This window comes from Nipponia nippon, unplaced genomic scaffold, assembly GCF_047370975.1.
Source record: "Nipponia nippon isolate SJK-2023a ecotype South Korea unplaced genomic scaffold, ASM4737097v1 scaffold_5, whole genome shotgun sequence".
NCBI lineage: Eukaryota > Metazoa > Chordata > Aves > Pelecaniformes > Threskiornithidae > Nipponia > Nipponia nippon.
In genome coordinates, this window is record NW_028262369.1 from 93,147,117 (window position 1) to 93,171,291 (window position 24,175).

A 24,175-nucleotide genomic window follows, 5' to 3' on the forward strand; every position below is an offset into this window, starting at 1 on the left:
CCAGAGTCTCTGGGAGCAACCCATGCCTCAGCTTCACCCCGCCGTGAGGGAACCACCCCAGCCGGCATCTCCTCGGCAGCGCCTCACGAGGGTGTGAGGGTGTGCCCTCACACGGCGAGCTGCGGGGAAGGGCGCCCGGGAGACGGGGGTGGCTCCACCGCCGCGACGGGCAACCGGGCTGCGAGGGAGCCCGGCCACACCGGCCTCTGAAGAGACTACGGCCGGCCCCAGGGCGGGACGGCTCGCACCGCCCTCCGCCGCTTTCCCGTGAGCCTCTGCGGCCGCAGGGCCGTCCCGGCAGCGGCGCAAGATGGCGGCGGACAGCGATGTGAGTGTTCCCCCTCTCCTCCCCTGCGCTCTCCGCCGGCGCCGCGGCGGTCTCCCCGCTCACTGCTTCTCCCGCTCTCTCTCCGCAGCCCGAGTCGGAGGTGTTTGAGATCACGGACTTCACCACCGCCTCCGAGTGGGAGAGGTAGGGGGTGCTGCCGTCGGTCCCGCTCCCCTCGCCGCGGCCCGGGCAGGGGGGCTCTGTCGCGCCCGCCCGGGCCCGCTCCTGCCGAGGGCAGCCGGGCCCCTGCGCCGCGGCCGCGTTGGCCGGTGGCAGCCGGAGCCTGGTCCCGGTCCCGGTCCCGGCTGCTCCCTTGGTACCGGCGAGCCTGCGGCCGAGGCTCAGGCCGCAACTGCTGCCGCGGTTAAGAGGATCTAGCCAAGCTGTTTCTGAACTTAGGGGGAGGTCTGCTTTACTGTCTATTCGCGAGGGATAAACACCTAGAAGGCTTATGTGCTTTTAAAGTAGCTGCCTGATTATTAAAATAGTCATCTTAGAGCTGAAGCCTTTAGAAGTCAGTAGAACAATGTACAAGAACGTTGAAGGTGAAGAATGCTCTTGCATTCTTAATGTATTATTTTTTAAAATGCTTTTTCCAGTGATGATGTCTATGACAGAAGGAGACAAAGATTCTAAGTGCTGCATTTTAAATCCGAACTTAATTTATAATTCTGTGTCAAATACTTATTTATCTGTGGCTGGTGAAATAGGAGTGTGCGTTAAAACTAATACGCTGCAATACCAGAAAAAGGAAAAGCTGATGTTCTGTAACCACTCAAAGCATGCTGCTGGCAGTTGCTAAAAGTAACTATTATTTGAAATGTAAACATAGGAGGACCATTTTAATGGTACAAGGAAGCAATTGTTCTGTTTTTATTGTGATACTTGGGTTTTTCTGTTGTTTGTTTGTTCTTTGGGTTTTTTTTTAAGGCATTCTGTAGTGGGACAACATACTGCCTGCTTTTAGGGAGCTGAATTATAATACAAGTTTAGTGTTCAGCACACACTAATGGTTTTTCCCCTCCCTAATAGATTTATTTCAAAAATAGAAGAAGTATTGAATGACTGGAAACTTATTGGGATTTCTTCAGGAAAACCTCTAGAAAAGGTCAGTTACTGCTTCTGAATTTTCTTCTAGAATTTCAATTACTAACTAGTAATACACATGTATATTACATGTATTGCTGTTTTCTTAGGCGTGGCAGATAATGATTTGTATTGGGGAATTTCACTCGTAAAAGTGGCAATTTGACAATCAGTTGCTGTAAATTTATTGGTGGGCTGTCTGCCAAACAGGTTATTTCCCTGATAAAGTTGGATCTTCGTATAGGGCCTAGATTTTTTTATTCCCAGTTTTGAATCTGGAAACATGGTTGAAGCTGTTTTAAATTTTTAAGGAGTTTCTTTTGCCCTGCCTTGTGCCTTTGTCACACCTCAAATACTTATGGTTGAGGTTTGCGTAGTACTACTTGTGACTCAGTATGTTTCATAGAGGGGAGAGATTTTTTTCAAAGTCTAATTAGAGCTTTCGTAGTGCTTTCTGAGTCCTGTAAAATGCAGAGGAAACTGCTGAGCTCTTCTGCATACTAGCGCAAATAAATTCAGCTGCTCTGGATTGAATGGCTGCTGTGTTTCCAGAGGAATTTTGTGATTCTTAATTTTAGTCAGGGTACAGAGTATTTGGAACAAAAACTTTTGTTATCTAATGAACTAGTTTTCAACCTTAGCTGTCAGTGTATTCCTACGTGTCTTCTTTTCTAGACCAGACCTCTCTTTGTGATTTCTATTGAGAAGACACCCTTTACAGATCAAAGGGATGTCTGAGTTGCTTTGTTTTAGTAGCAGCATCCAATTCTGCACAGTGATGTTGATTTTTTCCTATAAACTTTCCTATGCTGTATTTTTGTTTGAGAATTAATTATCCTTACACACAGAAGTTTTGCAAATTATAGATAAAAAATAATTTCTCAGTGAAAGCATATTTGAGGTAAATATTAAAGTAGTATTTGCATAGAATGGTATAGAAATAGATAAAATCCTGGGTGGGAAACGTCTGTCTTTGGGCAGGGTTGAGAGTGTGTACGCTTAAGATGCGTAGTCGCATGTAAGAGGATATATCTGCCTCTTTATTGCCATATAATTCTGAAGACTTCTCAGAGGGATATCTGGTCCTTGAAATGAACATGATTATTGGCAACATGGATTTTAGTATTCAGCTACCTTTATAATGAAGTGCTTTGAGAATTGTTTTTTGAGATTAAACCATGCTTAGCTATTTAAGAATAAATACTTAGTAGTAGAAAAAGATAAATAAATATTATAGATCATATAGGCAGTATACTTTTTAAGGCTTATGAATATTAACCTAAATTTATGTGATGAAATAATATCTTTTTTTATATGCAGGGTGTATACACCACAGGAGCATGGGAAGAGAAATCGGATGAAATTTCATTTGCAGACTTCAGATTCTCAATTACCCATCATTACCTTGTACAAGAACCCAGTGACAAAGATGGGAAAGAAGAACTGGTAGAAGGTAGCTGACAGTTCTCTTACACGCCTGTAAGGATATGGCAAAAGACAGTTTCAGGATGTGGAATTCAGAGTGTGTTGATTTGCTTCTGTGTGAAATTTTCTGGGATCTGATGTGTGTGATCTGACATTTCTGCTTTTAGTATGCTTTGCATTCAAGAAATTGCTGATATAAGTAAATTGTAAGTCAGCTGAATGGATGTTGATGCTCTTATGTATCAATTTTTTTCCCAGATGCCCTTCCTCTGCCTATGCAGGACTTGCTGTGCATGAACAATGACTTTCCTCCTAGAGCTCACTGTCTGGTAAGATGGTACGTATGCTGCCTCTCATCTTTAATACAAACAAGCATAGCAATTGAAAAATCTTTGATGCTGGCACAATCGCTTGTATATTTTTTTCCTATCAAGATTTAAAGCTTACGTAAAATAATTCTTTGTACTGGACACAGGAAAGGAGTGCAAAAAACAGCCCACCAGAGTGGGCCTATCTTTAAGGGGTTTTTTTGGTCCCCAAGATATTTTTTCCTGAATTTCATAGACTGACTAAGCTTTTATGTTGGTAACATTTAGATGCATTCTTAAAAAAGAAAGCTGCAGCACCTTAAGAAACAACAACAACCATATTCTTAGTAATGCAAATCTTTAGCGCGTTACAGCGTTGGTCTAGCGAGTTTGTTTTTATGTACAAATAGTTACAGTTGTTATTAACATAAACTAAAAAACTGAGGACTGATAGACCTGGAAGCCCACACATTATTTTGAGTACTGCGTTTGAATGCTGTTAAGCTCCAGTAGTTTGTGATTTGAGAGTCTGCAGCGCTCCGTGCCCACTCAGTTCTTGACCTGTCTGAAAGAGGTACTCACATCAAAATAACAGATTCCACAGTCTGTTGGTGACAATTCGGTTATTCAGGTTACACTGTTTCTAAAAATTCTGTGTTTCAGCTGATTTGCTAAAAAACCAGGAATGTGTTCTTTTCTCCTCTCTCTCTTAAAGGTATGGCTTACATGAGTTTGTGGTTATTGCTCCGGCTGCAAATAATGATGCAGTTCTTAGTGAATCCAAATGTAACCTTTTGCTGAGTTCCATTTCCATTGCATTGGGGAACACTGGCTGGTAGGTGAAAGCATAAACCTTTTTACATGTCCAGGTGAAACTCTAGCATACTGCTCCTGTGAAGAAAAAGTATTAAGTTGTTAGCAACATACATACAGAGTTTGTTGTATTTGCACCATAATATTGTTACAGAAGGATTTAAAAAAGAAAATTTCCCATGGAAACTTTAAAAAGATTGAATCAATGTGTTGTGTATATTCATCATTGTTTAAAAACCTCAAAGGCTTTTAAAAGCTGCTAGAAGTTGTTGGAATAAGTGGTATACAAAATATAACTTTTGGAAGAGGATTTCTTCCCTATGTGTGGTAACAGTAACTTTCTAGCATTCCTCAGAAATACTTAGACTGAAAATTAGGCAACTGAAGTCATGGATAGGGCTTTGCTTATGACATGACAATTTGTTAGGCGTTCCATTTCATGGCAAACTTAACAGTATTTTTCTGTGATTCCTATTAAGCATTTTTAACTGTGTTCCACTAAGAGAAGATGTATTCTAAAAAATATGAAATTATGTTGAAATTATGTTAAAATATTTAGCTGGTTTTAAAGACTACAAGACAGCACAACATTTTAAATAATCTGAACTATTTGTGTTTTATAGTCAGGTACCGCTATTTGTGCAAATACATCATAAATGGCGTCGAATGTATGTTGGAGAGTGTCATGGTCCAGGAGTTCGAACTGACTTCGAAATGGTTCATCTTCGCAAAGTGCCAAATCAGTATACTCATTTGTCGGGATTACTAGATATCTTCAAATCCAAGATTGTAAGTGCATCTGAATGTATATAACTGATATTAAGAATGACTTTTTATTACCTGGTTGCCTGTAGATTCGCTTCTGTCTTCTAGGGATTTTTTTTTTTTTTGGTAAGGATGAGCCTCACGCTGCCAATACCAACAAAGTCTTTTCCAGATATTGCCAGTATCTAGCAATAAAGAGTGAAAATTGGTATGGGTTTTGTTCTTCAAGTGTTATTGCCTTCTTCCATTTTTGTTTTCCATTGGCATGTGAAAGAATGTGTCTGTTTTACAGTCTCCTTGTAAGAACCCTCTCTTCCCGCTCCCCAAAACAAACTCTATTTTGCTGTTTAAAAGGAGACAGGAGGGCTGGGGTGGGTTTTTATTCTGATAATTTGTAGCTCCCTGTAGCTAAGTTAAGAGTGAACAACAACATGATGAAATGTGAGGAGTGGACTGCTTTTTTATGGAGTGGTATGGCAATCAGCAATCTCATCAAAATGCTGAGGAAAAAAACCCTTAATAAAAACCTAATGCATTCTAGGTCAGAGTTACTTGTGAGTTACCAGTTAAATGGAACATATGAATGTCTCATGCATTTTAGAAAGCTTATGTGCTTACTTTTACCTCTGAGTGTCTTGTTGAGCAATGGCTTTACTAGTAATTCTTATAATAATTATTAGCTAATAATATTAGCTCTAATACTATCGTAACTGAGTTATGTTCAAGGCCTGGGGTGTTTGAGAGGAGGTCCTCTTTACGTTAAATTTTTTTTCTAATATTTTCAAGGGATGCCCTTTAACACCACTGCCTCCGGTTAGCATGGCTATTCGGCTTACATATGTGCTTCAAGACTGGCAGCAGTATTTCTGGCCACAGCAGCCACCAGGTAGGAGATTTGTGTCCTCAGAATAACTTGCTTTAAGATAAACAGTCAATACTAAAGAAAATGTTCGTGTATCTTGCCAGGAGAATTAAAACATTTTCTGCAGTTACTAGGAGAGGCTTCAGTTACAACTGAATACCGTCCCACTCCCTGTGATAGGCTAGCAAGCTTAAAGCTGCTCTGAGATCATGTCTGTGGCTTGTGGCTCTGACAGGTGTTTTGGTTAAGGCTGTGCCTAGAAATATGCTTTTTTATTAGCGTTCAGAGATATAGTGATACTTCTGAAATAGTAGTATCTATTTGGAGAGAGGAAAGGGTAACTGACTGTGGATCTGTAAAGAATTCTGCCCTGAATTCCATAGGGATAGGTGCTAATACTTCACAGGAGTATTTCTCAATTATTTCCATAAAGTAACTGATTTTAATACTTCACTATTTAAGTGTATTAACAATGGGAAAAGGAGAAAGTATTATATGGACCTCACTTGAGGTAAAATTTTGGATTTTTGTGGTATTTTAGGCACAAGGTGGTGGAACAACTAAAATGCCCAAGTTCTATTCTTGGCTCAGTAGTAGTTTTACATAACAAGGTTAAAGTATTTAGGGCACATTTAGAGGGACAGAACCTGTATGATCTTGGTCTGGTTACCTAATTGTTTGGCTTTCCTTTCCGTAAAAGAAAAAATAATTCTTACGTTAATCAAAGGTATGTTTTGAAGACATCTGTAGTGAAGTTGATCCTGCGTGCTTTGTACGCAAGGAGTATTCAAAATACGTTTAAAGAGAATCCAGTTCTTTAGGGTCAGAGAAAATCAGTGCTTTTTTAAGTGGTAGTTTCTCTTTGTAGGTAAACCAAGTTTGCCTAAAGAACTTGGGAAGCTAGTTGTACAGATTTTATTTTTTTATTGTATCTGCCGACACAGAAGCCAATGTTTTCTGTAGTCTCTCTCTGCCTTGCCATAGTTATTCACTAAGTCAGGATCCCTCATGTGTCATGGATGAGTTGTACCACTGATCATTTCTCTTGATTTGAGCAGTTTGAATAAACTGTACTCTTTTAGAGGATTCTGGTTAAGGGAGCTAGTGGCATAGTGTATTGCAGAAACTGGAGATGGACGACATCATTTTTGCTGCTGTCGCTACATGCAGTTGTGGTTTTATGTTCATTGTGAAGAGCTAGACCCATACTGCATTACCCTCGCTCAATTAGCTCTTCTGAAATAAAACCAAAGGATTTAAATATGTCTTTCATCTTCTCTGAAGAAGAAGGCTGGAGAAATTAAATAATTAAGTTATCAAAATACTTCATCTGTTCAAATACCTCAGTTGTTTTGTATGTAAACAGTTTGCTACATGCATTTAAAATTAAGGATCAGGTGTTGTAATAGCATTATTATGATGGCATTACAATACATTATTACCCATTCAAATTTTTGCTCAATGAAGGCTCTTTATTTTGGTTTATGCATTTGAAGGATATAACATGGGAAGTGGCTGAGGATGCTGGGAGACATCTTTAGAGTACCTGGAATTACAAGGAATCTCCCAGATCATTGGGTTAAGTCTTTTTAACTGCAGGAGACACAGCATATCACTCTTTTCATAAAATTATCAGCCTTTTAAAAGCAGTCGTTTTTTCACTCTGCAGACTTGCTCCTGTGGTGTCACCCTTTCCTGCTTGGAACAGATTTCCTGCCTAAATATTCTTATGCCAAATTTATGTCTGTTTGTTCTTGTGTCAACATTGACTCTTTAAGGCTGCCTTTATAGCTATCTCCTTTGCCTGTATGAAGGGAATAATCTTCCCTCAATGCAGATGACAAGAATTTTCTGTGTCTTTTTGGACATCCAGTTGCATGATTACTTCCCAGTTTCTGCTGGAAACAATTACTCTGACTATATGCTAGGATTGCGTTTTCATAGCTCTGTCACTTTAGCTGTTCGGCTATTCTCTGATCGTCCTACATGCTACAGCCTTTTTACTGTGGAATTAAGATGATATGCTTCTTAAAATATTCCATGAATTCTGTATGGAAAACGTATTGATCTGTCTTCAGATATAGATGCTCTAGTTGGGGGAGAAGTTGGAGGCCTTGAGTTTGGGAAGTTACCATTTGGTGCCTGTGAGGATCCTATTAGGTAAGATAAGAGTTCAGAAAACTGTGTTTTATAACTTCATTAATGGAGGACTTCAAGGTAGGTTATTTTCAATCTTAGCTTTGCCTGCCTATCACTTAATATGTCCCTAACAGATGATTTAATTATTCAAGTACATAAGAAACATCTGTGAAAAGTAATGGCCTAATAGCAAATAAGACCATTTGCAAAATTGTCTAATGATATTCAGAGTTCTAGCTCATAAATCTTTCAGCATAAACTTCTGGAGTGCTCTATTTATCTCTGAAACAATTATGTTGAAATATACCTTAACTGGACATAAACTTTCAAAATGATGTGCCTTCATTCAAGGGTTGGACTCGGTCTCATCTTTTACTTTGACATTTGTAGAAGGCTTAAATTGAGAGGATCCGTCAACTGAGTTATTACAGTCTCTTTCTGTCCTCTTCTGAACACCTCGTCACCACTCAGCAAACCTAGGAATCAATTTAATGTATTAGTGTTTAATGCTGTAGGCAATTCATGAAAGTTGTTCTTTCCTCTGTACCTGGATACCTAGAATACAATGCACAATTTCTCCTTCTGTGGAGAGGAGTTGTGAAAGGTATGCCAGGTACTAGTAGAGTTTAGTGCAATACTGGGTGACGTGCTGCAGAATAACCAACAGAATGTATGCAGTGAGAAAACTCATTGGAAAACATGCACATTTCCGAATGTAGCTGCAAAATACATAGAGGGACTTAAATATGAACTGTCACAAATACCTTTCAATATCTTAACTATGATGGAGAGAACACTTTCTACTAGCGCTGAAATATTTAAATCTTGTTTCGTTTCAGTGAGCTTCATTTAGCTACTACATGGCCTCACCTAACGGAAGGTATAATTGTCGACAATGATGTTTATTCGTAAGTATTTTGTCTGAATTGCAGGTATCTAGAAGTGTGCTTTATTTGTTAACTACTGCATTTTAGTGGTATCTAAAATGTTGTGTGTGGCTTTGTGTGTGAACGAGAACCCAGTTTGAGGAATGCTGAGGTCAGTTGATAGAACATCTCATTTGGGAAAACACCTTCTTTTGAAATGCATTTCTGTGTGAGAAAATATTATTGTATCATAATCCCAAAAGAAAACACACCTCCATTTTTTTTGGGCATGTTCTCATGCTAGACTTAAGTTTTGTATATTGCATATTTCTTGGAAAAGATGATAGTGGAACGTGGAAAGCAAAAAGAATTAACTGATTGACATCCCTCTCTCAAAAACTATCATCCAGGTTTTCTGCTAAGCCTCCTAAAGAGGAAGAACAGTGTATACTGATACTTAAGAAAGAAGAAAAAAAAGTGGTTTGTTGTTCTAATTAATGCAGAAATGAGTTTTCAACATTAATACACTTTAAAAGAAGACAATTTAGTTGTAACTGAATTGTTCTCATGTGTTTCTTCTTCATGTTATGTATGTACATAGAGCGTTTGTCATGTTCTCCTATGGAATATGGCATATATTATGGCTTCCATGCCCTAACTGGCTATGACATTACATTTATTGAGAATTTTATACTCATCTCCTGCATACTTATGGTGACAGCGTGATGCTTTTTTTTTTTTTTTTTTTTTCTTTTAAAGTGACCTGGATCCTATTCAAGCACCCCAGTGGTCCGTGAGAGTCAGAAAAGCAGATAACCCTCAGTGCCTATTGGGTAAGACATCAGAATTCCCTATCTTATGACATTTAAGCTATTAAGTTGTAAAGTTAGGATTGAATTGTTGATTACCTGATGACCTCTCTTTCCTCACTCCTGTTATTTTTTTGAGTGGACCATATTTTGGGCTGCTTCTTTAAGAAAACACAAGCTTTGCAAAAACATAAGCTTGTGTTGTAGATTGTTCTGCTTCTGTGTACCATGAACTTCACTTCACCAGGTTCCAGAGAATAAGCGTGTACTCTGTGTGTTCTGTCAAAATTTAGATTTCCTAGACTCTGTAAATTTTATTAAGTGCCTTCTGCATATATCCATTTCCTTAGTTGAATCAATCTGTCTGACAGGCAGGATTGGTACACCTGGAGAGCTGTATTGTTGTCCATCCTCACCTTTTTGCTTATGGGAAAAAGGGCTTCAAAACTAAAAAAAAAAAAAAAAAACACCCATGCTGCAGAAGTTTCATCTTGCTTTGGGTAAAGAAGTGGATTAAACTGCATGCAGAACTGTGCTCTGGAGAGGTGGCTGATCTAGGTGTGCATTTTGCTAAGCTTTAATTATGTGATTTAAAGATATTTGTGCTTCAGAACAAATTATCATGTTCTTTCAGATGAAGAGATAAAATTTACTCTCCCTTGGGCATCATTTTGAGAGCTAGCTTATTGTTCTATGAGATTTTAATTGAGTAGTTGTTGAGAAAGTTTGTTTCTCTTACAGGTGACTTTCTCACTGAATTCTTCAAGCTTTGCCGTCGGAAGGAGTCAACTGATGAGATACTTGGAAGGTCTGCATTTGAAGAGGAAGGAAAAGGTAAAATTAAAATCTCATTGATGTGTGTTATTTGTTTTTAATTGTTTCATGTCATTTTGCTTTCCCTATCCCCTTTTCCTGACTTCAGATCGATCAGTATTTATACTTGTAACTCTTAAGCATTTTCTGTAATACTCCTAGCAATTTTCTGGTCAGTGCTACATGGTATAATTCCTCGTGAATTCTAGGCAAGCTTAAGTCCCAGAGGACAATTGCCTCTGTTATAGTTGTTTTCTTTTCACTGGAAGACAAGAGTTTAAAATTTGACTAATGTGTACATGAGTTGGTTTTGAGCGCACATCAAACAGATTTGTCTGTATCATTTTATGTATTTTTGTATTTTTTCCCCTTTTTTCTGCTTTTTGAAGTACTATGTAGTGCATGTTTTAACAGCCAGTTTAGAGTCTTTAATCTGTTTGAAAGGCTTTGCTGTCATCCTCTCCATTTTAAGGAATTTTAAGGAAAAAACAAAAAAAAACCCAAAGAAACCAAAATTATCTGACGAACAGGTCAGACTTTATCCCAACAGCGTCGATACTGACATCTTTTTGATGTTGCTGTCCCTTTCTTTCGCTTTTCTTGCTGTATATGGTGAACATTCCCTTCCTTCCTGCCTCTTGTCACCTTTTCTTCCCTCCAAGTATGGCCTGTGTCAATATATATATATTTTTTTTTTAATTATATTTGGTCTTAGTTTTGAAGGAGCTTGCTAGTTAGCTTAGAAAGGTGTTAGACCAAGTAGGGTATGTATTGCTCCTAGTGCTTGGCATACAGTCTCTTTAGCCCTCCTTATCTCTAATTTTATTGAAACATTTGCCAAGATGAGGTTTTTCAGGCTGCTGGTAATTATTTTCTTAAATTTGTCTGCCCCCTTTTCAACAATCTTAATTCATTTTACTGTAAGAGAGGTTCTGAAGTTTACCAGCAGCAACTCTGGAAGAAATCTTTTGATTTGAGGAGTTTACCTGAGGACTCTCAAAGAGAATTGTGCTTACACCATGTAAGGTCATATATAGAGTGATCAATACTGGATTTATTTAAGGCTTATCTAAAGCTTTAGCCTACGCCTGAGCAGTCTTTGTTACCTACAATGTATTCGTTGGTATCATGCATAAACAAAGTTTAAAGACTGGCTCTTCAGCAGGCTTTTGCTGATACTCTGCCAGTAATTGTCTGCCAGTATGCGGTCGTACTACAGTAGGTGGCAGGCACTATCTACAGCCAACTCAGTCTAGACTTCATTCAGTAAATTAAATCAAGGACAGTCCATGACTCCTTTGTGACCTCATTCTGCTGCTTATCTTTGTGGCTAAGAACAGTGAGTATCAGGTATGGAACCTGACAGCACAGGGGTGTTGCTCTGGTTAACAGGGTGTTAAAAATCAATACAAGATTACGTAGACTGAATGTGACAGGTGAACTTTTAAAGAGAGATGGTCTTGTGGGTTTTTTTTTGTTCTAATTATTTTTACTTTATTTTATAGAGGTTGCTGATATTACCCATGCTTTGTCGAAGCTCACAGAGCCAGCACCAGTCCCCATCCATAAATTATCAGTCACAAATATGGTTCACAGTGCAAAGAAAAAAATTCGCAAACACAGAGGTGTAGATGAATCACCTTTAAACAATGAAGTTCTGAACACTATTCTTCTGGTAAGGGAGCTGTCCATGCACATTAAATTCATATAAAACAAGTATTTCATGCTTCCACTGATGCATTTGGTTTATAGTTTATAGCAGAATTATAAATAAAAGTGTCTGATGTCAGTTCCATTATTGGAATTGTGTTTATCAGCTTCTTGAAACAGCCTAAGTTGTTGCAAGTCTGTGCAATATAAGTGGACTGAAAATGAACTCTGAACTCTGCTAACAGTTTTAGTTATAGGGATTGCTGGTATGTAACCAGCAGTAGCTTTATGGAGAAAGTGGGAAAAGCAGGAAAAACATACTGATGGAAGTTTTTGGATTTTTTTGTTTCTTCAAGTTCTTATTTCCTGATGCTGCTGACAAACTCGCAGATGGATTTGAAAGCAGAACTAGCACTTCAGCAGGAAACAATCCTCCTCCAGAGAATGAAGATTATGTAAGTTTTACTGATTGGCACTCATGAAAGAGAGAGAGCAATTCTGAGTGTGTGTTCATATAGACTTTGCTGTGGTTGCCCTATGTCTTGTCATAGATCATTTTTGGAAAGAGGAACTTACCTTTGTGGAATCTCTAGGTACAAGTAGTGATTCCCCCCCCCCCCCCCCCCCTTCTAATTTCTTTTTTTTCTTCCTAAGACTGTCATTTTTGGTAGCTTATACTTACAGGCTTAAAATGTTAGCCACTTGTATTGACAAACGGGAAGGAGATCATATGGTTTTGGAAGAAATGCCATTGTTCCTGTATTTCCTGCTTTCTTTTATTTCTCACGTAGAATCTCTTCAGTCAGTTTAAATCTGCTCCTTCTGATAGTCTGACGTACAAACTAGCTTTATGTCTTTGTATGATAAACTTCTACCATGGAGGAGTAAAAGGAGTGGCACATCTTTGGCAAGAATTTGTGCTAGAAATGCGCTACAGATGGGAAAACAACTACCTGATTCCAGGGTAAGATTTTTTTTTTGTTGTTGCTTTGTCATAGAAAACATTCTTTGTTTCAGGAACAGAGTGAGTTCACTATGACTTTGAAACATACTGTTTGGGTTTTTTGAAATTGCAAATGCTGTCCTCTATTTTTATTACGCTACTTCCTTAAAGCAAGAAAAGATAGGGAGTAGGGGAAAGCACCTGTGTCCACCTTTGAAAACTTCAAGATGCCGGGAGAAGCTCAAGTTAAAGAGCACTCCACTATGTGAAGGAGAGCGGGGGGGGAAAAAAAAGCTTACGTGAATGCTTGGCTTGCAGTTCATCATTAGATAAAAATGAAGGCGCTGATACAGGGAGAAACACCTTTGCTTTGTGGTGTAGTTTCGCCACTTTTCTAAGGGAGCAGTTCCAAGTTCCTGCTGGTGTAATGGCTTTTTCAGGCAGCTAACCTGGAAGAGCTGGAATACTTGAGACAGCATTATGTCTGCTGCAGCAGAGCTTGTTGCAGACCAAATGAAGGGTTCTGTCAAGATGAGGTATCAATGTAGAACAAATATATTTATATGTAAAAATATATATATATAATTTTTTTTTTTTTTTTTAAAATGGGATGGACTGGCCATTTTTTTCACTAGTTTGTACTTCCAAATGGTTACACTAACAGATAAAACAGGAGGTGAAATATATAGAGATCACTCTACTGTTTCATTGCAGTTTTAAAAGTAAAGTCAAAGGTGCTTAATTTTTGTTTGAAAACAGTTAGCCTTTTAACTTCCAAATGGAAAACTGACCAGGAAATGCAGGGCCTGTCTGTTTCCTAGTAGTGTGAATGATCTCTGAGCTTCAGAAATGGCCTCTAGGAAAGAAATGTAGTTTAACTTCTGGGCTTGTTCAATCACTAGCTTGTCTTCTGAGACCACAGAAGAGCTGCATAGTTGAAATGGTGGGGGTGGGTTCAATGTGGATATTTTGCCCCTCTTTTGGATTTCATATGATTTAAGACCACATGTGTGTGAAAGATTCAACTTTATAATTGATAATGGTTACACTTCTACCTTTTGTTAGATTAGCTAATGGCCCTCCAGATCTGAGATGCTGTTTACTGCATCAGAAACTTCAGGTAAATATCCCAAATTTAAGAATGATTTTTCTCCTAAGGAAACTGTCAAAATTATAGCAATTATTAGCTAAATATATTGTTGTTGTAGATTTAGTTATGCTTGTATTTTTGGGTCTGGACTTCATTTCTTGGGAAAATCTTTGTTATAGCAACAAGTTCAATGGAATTGTTATCTTTTAGAATTGTAAGAGATTTTTGGTGACTCTCCAAGTTTTTCTGTGACATTGTTTCGATAAGAGAAGTAATTGCTAAACATTTTTTTTTTCCCCTTTAACTTGTTAGATGTTAAATTGTTGCATTGAAAGAAAGAAAGCAAGAGATGAGGGGAAAAGGGCGAGTGTGTCTGATCGTTCACCTGGTGGTACTTCTGGTGATGCTGGAAAAGGAGCAGACCAGGAAAAAGAAGTTGGCAAGTCTTGGGAATCGTGGAGTGACAGTGAAGAGGAATTTTTTGAATGTCTAAGTGACACAGAAGATTTTAAAGGAAATGGGCAGGAAAATGGAAAGAAAGGAGGAGCAAAAGAAGGCAACAAAGAGCCTGCAAACTTAAAGCCAGAAGGTCGTCTGCATCCACACGGAAAGCTGATGCTGCTGCATCCAGGAGAGCCTCTCTACATCCCAATAACACAGGTTAGGTAGCAAGAGCTGAGCCAGACGTGCAGTACAACTCTCATGCAATATGGCTCATACCTAGGATTGTGAAATTCTGTGTAGTTTGCAGGTTATAGCCTTACCTGTTGTTAAAATTGCTAAGTGTTTTTGGCCTAAGACCTTGTTTTCCATTTTTAAAACTTGATGAGGCTGTTAAACTGAAATCTCACATGCTCTTTGTTTTATTTGAGAATGGGTCTGCTTACCAAATTTCACTCAAAACATTGTTTAAACAAGAATTAAGCTGTCTTGCCTACCTTAAATTTGGGTTTCTTTTTATTTCCAGCTTTTGAGGCATCTTCCATCCCCTTCTTACTTTGTAAAGTTCCTGTAAAATAGAAACTGCCGTGGTCCCTGAGGATTTCTAGCTGACTGACCAGAGTACTGGATCAGTTTTGCTGCTACTTTTTTTTTCTTGTTTGTTTTCTTTTAAAAAAAACGCAAACGTTTCTCAACTCATATCTAAAAGGCCATAGCCATCAGTTTTTGGTACCATTATCTAAAGCAGGTTTATCATCAAACAACTAAAAATGTCATCTGACACAGGCTTTCTTGCAGAGTGACTAGGTATGAAATAGGAAGCAGTGGTGTCAGAGGAAGTAGTTGGAAATCGGCCGTGCACGAAGAATACAGTATTTTCATTCACTTGAGAGAAATTATTTTTAATGGATGTTGCTTTGCGTGGGTAAAAGGTACAAGCAGAGTGTCGTCAGGCAAAATGTTGTCAATTAATTATGTGCTAACAGTATCAATGGCAAGAATTCTGCATTGCTTTAGGTGCATTTTCATCCATCTTAACAAAACGGTATCAGTCAAACACTTCCTGGACTTCATTTGGATTTTGGCATTTTAACATTATATCCTTATATTGTTATTTCATTCTCAGGTTGTTTTCTTTTTAATTTCTTTTTGTTAGTGTCTTCTTCAGATGCACAGCTTTACGCTGAACAGTTTAAGGAGTAGAAAGTTATGATTATTTCCTTTGAGTACAAATAAAGTAGAATGAATTTTTGGTGACAGGGAGCTTTCCGCTCCTTCCTTAATAAGGGCTAAGTCTAGGAGAGGCTATTTGTAAACTTGTCTCTTTCCATGTTACAGGAACCAGCACCCATGACTGAAGATTTGCTGGAAGAACAGTCTGAGGTCCTGGCAAAACTGGGGACATCAGCAGAAGGTGCTCACCTTCGGGCACGCATGCAGAGTGCCTGCTTGCTCTCAGATATGGAGTCTTTTAAGGTAGTACTACTTGAAGAATTCTGTGAGACTGCTTTCTTCTTAATTAAACTAACCCTCTTGCTTGTGTTGAACAATTTTGAAGGTTTTTCTGACACGTTTTTTCTTTCTCCACAAAACAGTTTCAAGGTTAAAGTTGAAAACAAAAACCTATTGATAAAACTCTTAGAACATTTCAAAGTCTATGCCTATCCAGTCTATTATGCTGTAACGTTCCAGTAAATTTGCACAATGTCTGTGGGAGGGAAAAAAATCTTGAAAACATACAGTTCATAAGTTGGGAATTAAAACTGAGATAAGCCCGTACAAAATGATGTCAGAAGAAAACTGAGCATCAAAATCCTGAATCAAAATTACATGCCTCTTCCTCCCACCACCTTGTAGCTTTCATTTAGTGTCTCTCTTACCTGTACTTTCCACTGTGTCTAGCTTTGTAAAATGCACCTTTAATCAGACTCCAAATGGATAAAATGTAAAGGTGGTGTAAAGAGGAAAAAAAAATATCTATTAACACGTTCACCATTCTGTATTTGGACTTTGGGGAGGTGGACGTAATTTTTACGTATAGCTGAAGATGTTTTGTTCTTTAGTAGGAAGGGTAAGTTATCACTATTTAGAAGTCCTGTACAGCTGTTCATCAGATTGGGAACTGGACTAGCTGTGGGTTTGGGTAATTTGTTCCATTTCTTTTCTGAGCTCTGCAGAGGGAGCTAGGAGCACATACACGGCTGTCATCAAAGGATCTCAAAACTCTGATAAGATTGGAGATTCTGTCATGAAATATCTATCTTTTTTTTAAATTATTGCAATGTTACTTTGTAGTAAAAGGATACAGATGTACTGTAAAGTAAGAGTATTTATAACATTAATATCAGTTTATTGGCAGTGATTCATGTCAGATGTATGTAGCAGTTTTATTTCTATGGTGCAAGTGATCTAAAAACTCAAAGTAAGAATATAGAACCGTAATTTGAAGCAGAAGTGCACTCTCGATAGATACATTGAATAGAAAGCTGGGTTTCCTTTTGTGTTCTAGACCTATGGATATATTTATATGTGTTGACATTGCATCTATGAAAAATGAAGTTTTTTTTGTTTGGGGGAGATTTTTTTTTTTTAAGTTCCTTTTTAAAGGAAGAAGAAAAGGTGAATTTTGTTGCTGGGGTGTTAAAAGATGGAAAGTCAGTGCTGAAAGCATATTTATGCAGCCCAGTGATTCTTTTAGGCTTGGGCTGTTTTTCATCTAAGTCTTTAATGGTATAACGTTATACATTAAAAATTTAGTGAAAATTCATATTTATTGCATGTATCAAGTGCCAGATAGAAGCTTGACTTAACAGTATAGTTTTGAGCTTGCCTGAAATAACTGATGAATGTACTGTTTTGGTGGGAAAAGAGGAAGGTTTCTTTGTTTGTGTTGATGATGGTGGGGGTTTTTTCCCTCCGCCATTGTCTTGGTTTATATTTACTTCATCCCTTATGCTCCCAGGTCTCTTCTAGTGTACAGTTTGCTGCATGTGAACAGAATTCCTTGAGTTTTGGCTGCCAGTCTCTGCTCTACCCACTAAACCATATTGCCTTCCTATCCAGGTGGTTATGTTTTTATAGGATTTTTCAGGCACAAATTTTATCTCCTCTTCGTTCCAGGCAGCTAATCCCGGCTGTTGTCTGGAGGATTTTGTGAGGTGGTACTCCCCTCGGGATTACATCGAAGAGGAAGTGGTTGATGAAAAGGGGAATATAGTAATTAAGGGCGAGCTGAGTGCCCGAATGAAGATTCCTAGCAACATGTGGGTAGAGGCCTGGGAGACAGCAAAACCAGTCCCAGCCCGGCGGCAGAAGAGACTGTTCGATGACACTAGAGAAGCAGAGAAGGTAAAGAGCTCTGTGGCTAGTGATAGTCTGGTCTGTAATGCTTGTACAAAACTTCATAGCAGCCCTTTCTTCTTTCTCCTGCAAGATTTAAACATTAACGCGTCATTGCGCTGTATTCTTGGAGATAGTAAACTGTTCTGTACGTGGCTTAGGGTTAATCAGAAATTCTCGCTGTCCTACAACAGCGTGCTTGAAGTATCGAAAATAATTAGTGTGTGGAATATAACTTCATACGGTGTATTACTTAGGTCCTTCTTTGAATTATTAGTAAATAAAACAGATTTTTATCTGCATGTATGTGTTAGGAAACTAAAGTGTTCCTGAAACATAATTCTTTTTAGTTTCATTCTAACCTGTTAGGACTGTAAGCAATCACAGTGGATTCATGTAAAACTACCTGTGGAGTCCTGTCTTACAACAGTGCTCCCTTCTTGTGAATTCTTCAGTGTAGGTGCTCATCTTTTGTAGTTAACCGTATCTTTGGGAAGTAGTTTTGATCAGTAATGTGTTAAATTTTCTAATGTTATAGGTGCTTCATTACCTTGCAGTTCAGAAACCAGCTGACCTTGCAAGGCATCTCTTGCCTTGCATCATCCATGCAGCTGTACTCAAGGTAAAGGAAGAAGGTAAATAATGTTTAATACATTTTTAAGATATTTCAGGGTGAACACTGATGCAATAATTACAATTTCTTCATTTCTTTTCCTCCTAATAGAAGCACTAGAAGATATATCCTCAGTTAAGAAGATTATTAAGCAGATAATATCCCATTCCAGTAAAGTTCTACGATTCCCTAACCCAGAGGACAAGAAGTTGGAAGTAAGGCTTTTGTACTGACTGGGGCTGAAAACGTAGTAGACTTTTACACTGTTCATAGGAGTGCTAAAAGAACATCTTTTTAATTTTCATTTTTATTAAACTCCTGCAGGAAATCATTGCTCAGATTATGAGCGTGGAAGCTATCATCGCCAGGGCCAGGTCTCTGAAAGCAAAATTTGGGGTAGAGAAATGTGAAAATGAGGAGGAGAAAGAAGATCTACAAAGGTGAGTGATGATTTCCTCCTCTTCGTGTTGTTTTATTTTTCCTCTGATGCCCTTTTTTGTAGTCTCAAAATTCTGGACAGATGGAAGTGGTGATAATGCAGAAATACTAAGGAATCACGTTTAGTAGCAATAAACATTAGGTACCTAGAGATGTTATATGTGGGTATCCTCAATGCCCCTCTACGTAATCATCTCTTTGAAAACATGTGATACAGATTATTTTAATGGAATTTGTTTTTATCTTGACAGTACTGGGGATTTAATTTATTTTTTTGTGTATGTAAAAGGTGTGTTTGATGAACTTTGTTACAATAGAGGTAAAATTAGAAGGACTAGGAATTCAGTGTTTTCTATGACTAATATGGAATGAAACACCCCCCCAAAGTTACATTTTCTTATTCTAGTCTCCTTACTAATTTGAAACATATTACTGAGGAACCATATGAATGAAAAGCGATGAGCCATGTTTCATTGCTTCCCTACCTGCTGTCAGATTATTTACTTATTGCTTAAGATGACTAATATGTAATGTTAAAAAAACAAAACAAAACACGCTAACTTCTTGCTGCTGCGCTGAGAGGGAGAGATGACATTTTTGTAGCACACGTTGGGAGTTCAGGGGAGCGATGTCTGACCAATGCAGTATCTTTGTGCTCAAAAAAAAAAAAAAGGTCACGTTGTTACTTCTCCTGTGTGGCTGACACTGTGAAGGCTTTTCATGTTGAATTTGTACATCTGCATTAGGGGCCTGCGTCCCATTTATAGTTAATTGAGAGAAGTAGGTCCTTTCGGAGGCTGAATTGCAACCTAGGTGTTAATTAGCCCTGCTGCTGGAGTTGCAATGCAAACAGCTATATAATCTGCCTTCCCTGAGCCTATGTGGGAGGCTGCTGTGTTCAGCTTAGTTTTGATCTACGTTACCTGTGAAAGAACAGCTGCTTGTATTAGCATGAAAGAGTGAGCAACAAGGTAGGAGGGAAAAACTGAAGACTAAGGGGGGTTTAGTCATTAGGGCAGAGGGAAAGGAGTAAAGGGATGAAAAAGTGATGATAGTGTTCGAGTGGGAGGCTGAGAAATGCCAAGTTTTCTTCCTTAAACTTCTAGAATGGAGAACTCTGAAGAGTGTCTGCCAGTTCTTGCTCTGTGCAGATGATGCTGGGTGGAGACCTCCTCACAGGGAAACAATTCTGGTTTAGATTAGCAAACTGGATACAGCTGAGAATTAAACATTCCTTTTTCCTTTTCAATAATCTGTACCACCAGATTTGTCAACTGTCTCCTGGAGCAGCCAGAAGTGTCAGTTATTGGTGCAGGAAGAGGACCTGCTGGTAGCATTATCCACAAGCTGTTCGTGAATGCTCAGAGGGTAAGAGAGAGCTCTTGATTGCTTTGCAGACGGTTCTAATTTAAGCAGTATGAAGCAATGACTTAGCATATGATGCCAGTTTATTTTGTCTGCATATATGCATGTATTGTCATAAATGTGCTTGAGGGTTTTTTTTTGTGATGTTCAAAGTGATTTTGGCAAGAACAGAACCTTGCAAGGCGAAAGAAGAGTAGGTGACCTTGGACGTGAAGCAATTAAAGCCATCTGGGTAGATAGAGGTGTCATTAATGTTCGATTTACTTCCAACGGTAACATCAGTAATGCTATTAGGGCACAAATTTCTGTGTTATTCAAGTTACACAATATATGCGACATCACAGCAAGAACCACCAAGCGTACTGATTGTTTCACGTAGCAATGTAGAGAAACACGTCATGATATTAAATATTTTAGAAGGAGTAACTTTTTAGACTGAGGCTTATACTTGGAATACGTGAGATTTCTTCTGTGGAAGCTAGCGTGCTTAGGAAGAGTTTCAGTTCTTCTCCAGCACAACTGTACATTCAGTTTGCTTACTGCCAGTGTTGTCTGTATTTTCTGGAAACCGTTCCCCAGCCTATATTGGTATAAATATTCCCTTTTTCTCTTAAGCAGCCTTTGTAATAATTAGCCTTAAAGTATCGATTTCCAGACTTCTTGGACTGCAGTCAGCCTTCAGTTTCTGTCTGAATTACACCTGTTCATAGCATCAAATTATCTAACTAAAATTTAACTACAGTGGTAGCAACAAGGTAGCATAGTATTGCAGACATCTTAGAGCCTGAAATCCTGTTTGGAAATCATTGCTGTAAAAATTGCGTGATTGGGAATTAAACTCTTTTAAGGTGCGGATGCTTTTATAGTAATCTGTATTTTGCAACTCAGCATAAAAAGGACCATTCTGAAAACAGACCATGGTTATTCTGAGACATGAAAATCAGAACATTTATTTTATCCTTCTGGTCTCTAGGGAAGATCTGGTTGCAAGCCAAGTCAGAGTTTCTAGCGTTAATGTTTGATGAAGATGTATGTAAATTTCTAGGGGTTTGTTTCTTTTGAAACATCAGTAACTAAAGCTAGGTTACAGATACTTCCCACTAGTAGCTGGTCACTGTTAATTAAGACTTCTTAGTGGGACAGGAGCTGACTTGCTACCAAAACCCCCTCATGTTTAACCTACCGTGAATTATTTCAGCAGAGAGCTGTTTGGTAAATAGAAGTTGATGACTTCCTTGCCTTTTGAACCTGGACTCCTCTCTCTGAGTGGTGTAAAATGTGTTGTTATTCTGCAGTTTTCTCAGGGAAATTATGATAGCAAATGCATGTTCTTGGAAGTAGAGTGCATGATGTCTCTTAAACCTACAATCTCCTCCTAACCTCTTGTAAGTCACCTCTGACTTGCCTTTGTTTCTGTCTTTCATCACTGGTTCTTTTCTCATCCCTTTCCAAGCTGACTGAATCTTCTGATGAGGTAACCAACTTTGTCCCTCGTTTCCCACTCATCTTCTCTAGCTGCATAGAGTTGAACCTGTTGGTAGATGCAGTAGAGCAGCCTGATTTAGTTTGTACTGTTGTTCACATATTAAGCATAAAAATAATTTTGTGTTTCCAGAATGGTTTTTCCTCATTCACAGACTTTATTTTTAGAGCATAACATGTAGTGAAAAGAGAGAGAAAAAAAAACCAAACAACAAACCAACAAAACCAAATAAAATCCAAACCAAACAAAAAACATTTCTTCAAGTGAACGTTAACATTTTCTGATGCTGAAATATGTGGCCTTGCCTTTATATTCTTCTCTGTTGCCGTCACTGTGTTTTGTTCATTGAACAGCCAGATGTTTGGGGGTTAGGTCAGGATGGACAGTACCCCAGCGTCACAACCCTAGATACCAGTGCTTACTGAAACTACTGAACTCTTTGGACAGAGATGGAGAGAGGTTTGGGGAAGAACCGGGGTAACTGCGTGAAGAAGCGTAGCACAGGAAACATCCTCTCTGTTGGTTTCCTGGAGCTGCTCTTGTGGGAACAAGCGGCGCTTGTCCCCGCTGACTTCTCCTCCCGTGGCACAGGCTGTGAGCAGAGGGGCGGTGGGGCAGCTGAGAGGGGCACGAGGGGCATCCAGTGGGACCTTGATAGGCTTGAGTTGTGAACATTTCAATTAGGATCCTATAGGGTATGGGGGGTGTATATATCTAATTAGGGAACGTTTATTGGGCTGATTGAAGCCTGCCAGCCCTTCTGCCAGTATTCAGACTTGAGTGTTGGTGCTTACTGGCTCTGAGGCAGCAAGCATCGATGGAGATGGCCCAGTGTCTCGCTTGCTCTGCAGCGTCATTTCGGCAAGCCTCTCTTCGGCCATGTAAAGCGCATATCGAAGCAGTGTTTTGGGTTTGAAAAGGCAGGTGACGTTTTGTCAAGGCTCCAGGAGTGGCGCTGGTTATTTTTAAAAGGAGGCTGGCTTGGCCTCCTGTAGCCACAGAGCGCCGAGGAGAGCGCCCTGCTTGGGAAGGGGCTGTTCTGTTGGGTCAAAACCCTTGCTTCGCTCTGCCAAAAAATCAGGAGCTTAATCTAGGCTGAGCTTCACCATCCACACATGGAGGTTCGTCCATTTGATTGTGCGGTTTCTTTCCTGACATCCCATTAGTGTCTTGCTCTGTGTACACATGAAGCCTTTTGATGTGTTTACCATTTCTAATCTTCCTCTGTTCCTCTTGAAGATTTTCTGAATCCTCACGTTAAGAAACAGCTTGCCCTGTAACCATACCTCTGCTCCTATTTAAGGTTTCTGCAGTGCCTCCGCTTGATGAAGAATTGAGGAGATCGGGTTCATCAGAGGAGCGAAGACTGAACACGGGGGCCGTTTCAGATTTCCCACCGCCCACGGGTCGCGAGGTGATTTTGCGCACAACCGTCCCCCGGCCCGCTCCGTACTCCAAACCGCTGCCACAGCGCATGTACAGCGTGCTGACGAAGGAAGATTTCCGACTTGCAGGTGCCTTTTCAGCAGACACGACCTTCTTCTGATGGAACTAGCTGCGTTAGCCTTGTGTCTCTTCACAAGTAGGATGCTATTCATTTTCCTTCGGGGAAGTTAACACTTACAGAGCGACTGGCTTGTGGTGAGGAGAAAATGGGGTTGTCATTAGTGGTGGAGCGTCATGTACCCAAGGACAGAGCTGAATTGCAGCCGAGAAGGATGCCTGTAGCAACTCTAACTGGGAGGTTTGGAGGGGCTTCGCAAGTAGTTTTCATCAGACCTTTGGGGAAGAAAGGTCTCCTCTCTGCCCAGAGGGAGCGTATTATTTTTTTTGCGTTAGCTTGTTTAATAATGCACATGAATGGGCTTTCAACATCATGTTCAAATTCATGCAGAACGTGCTGCTTTACAGTTCCGAATCAGACTTTATCAAGTGACATTACTTAAATTGATGTGCAAACATTCAGTACTTCGTATTTATTGCTAATCATAAATATTGAGCCCTGTATTTTTTGGTTAATCATTAAGTTGCAAATACCTCTAAAATACTCTTAATTTTATTTAAGGTATACAGTACATTCAAGTTCATGCTTTGTAGCAGTTGTCCAAATGATCTTGTCTTGGAAATAAACGAAAAACAAATGTATTTGGGGCTATAAGTGGATGGTAAGCCTGATAGCCTTAAGTGGATCGCTGACGGTTTTGGATACTTTCTATCCTTCCCTGCACACAAGGGCCAGAGCCGTATGGATGCGGCCCGTGCGGAGGTGTTTCACTGTAAGCAACTGGCTGGCATTTACAGAGATGGTTTGAATGCGTACTGCGTCTTTGATCTGATACGATGAAACAACTCTATCACCTGCTGTAAACTAACCCTGCCGGATATCACACAAACCCTACGACCTGTATGTGCCAATGTTGCTTTACAGTGATCTTTGTGTATTTTAATGAGAATCAGCAAAAGATCAGCGTTACTTTACAAAATGAAATGTAAAAACAGCTGCAGTATTGTTGACGTTATTCAATAAATCTGAACTTACTCTTGGCTCTCAGACTTCTGTGGGTACGAGCAATGGTCAAAATACTTTTTAAATGTCATC

The 24,175-nt window shown here is 39.2% G+C and overlaps 1 protein-coding gene across 3 annotated transcripts; it reads left to right on the plus strand.

Annotated features, from left to right (window-relative positions):
- The first annotated feature begins 204 nt into the window (after window positions 1-204).
- On the plus strand, window positions 205-24,129 carry RAB3GAP1 (RAB3 GTPase activating protein catalytic subunit 1). Of its 3 annotated transcripts, XM_087733668.1 has the most exons (25): window positions 207-328; window positions 417-472; window positions 1,361-1,436; window positions 2,735-2,867; window positions 3,098-3,176; window positions 3,863-3,982; window positions 4,584-4,749; window positions 5,512-5,611; window positions 7,666-7,747; window positions 8,566-8,634; window positions 9,352-9,425; window positions 10,143-10,235; window positions 11,720-11,889; window positions 12,221-12,319; window positions 12,656-12,828; window positions 13,873-13,927; window positions 14,210-14,557; window positions 15,677-15,814; window positions 17,459-17,686; window positions 18,216-18,312; window positions 18,402-18,505; window positions 18,615-18,730; window positions 19,994-20,096; window positions 21,547-21,567; window positions 22,880-24,129. In XM_087733668.1, the coding sequence occupies exons 1-25, from the start codon at window positions 311-313 to the stop codon at window positions 23,120-23,122; spliced, it is 2,961 nt and encodes a 986-aa protein (XP_087589794.1). In that variant the 5' UTR covers window positions 207-310; the 3' UTR covers window positions 23,123-24,129. The 3 variants fall into 3 exon arrangements, 2 of the variants coding, with proteins under 2 accessions (XP_087589794.1, XP_087589795.1); XM_087733669.1 differs by lacking the exon at window positions 21,547-21,567 and having other exon boundaries at window positions 213-328; XR_015699082.1 differs by lacking the exons at window positions 19,994-20,096; window positions 21,547-21,567; window positions 22,880-24,129 and having other exon boundaries at window positions 205-328; window positions 18,216-18,299; window positions 18,615-18,659.
- The last annotated feature ends 46 nt before the right edge of the window (window positions 24,130-24,175 follow it).

Bases quoted from the DNA above. Each gene is read 5' to 3' on its own strand.
- RAB3GAP1 (XM_087733668.1), top strand. The intron at 8,635-9,351 runs GTAAGTATTTTG...TTTCTTTTAAAG, and splicing joins GTCGACAATGATGTTTATTC to TGACCTGGATCCTATTCAAG. The intron at 21,568-22,879 runs GTAACCAACTTT...CTCCTATTTAAG, and splicing joins TGACTGAATCTTCTGATGAG to GTTTCTGCAGTGCCTCCGCT.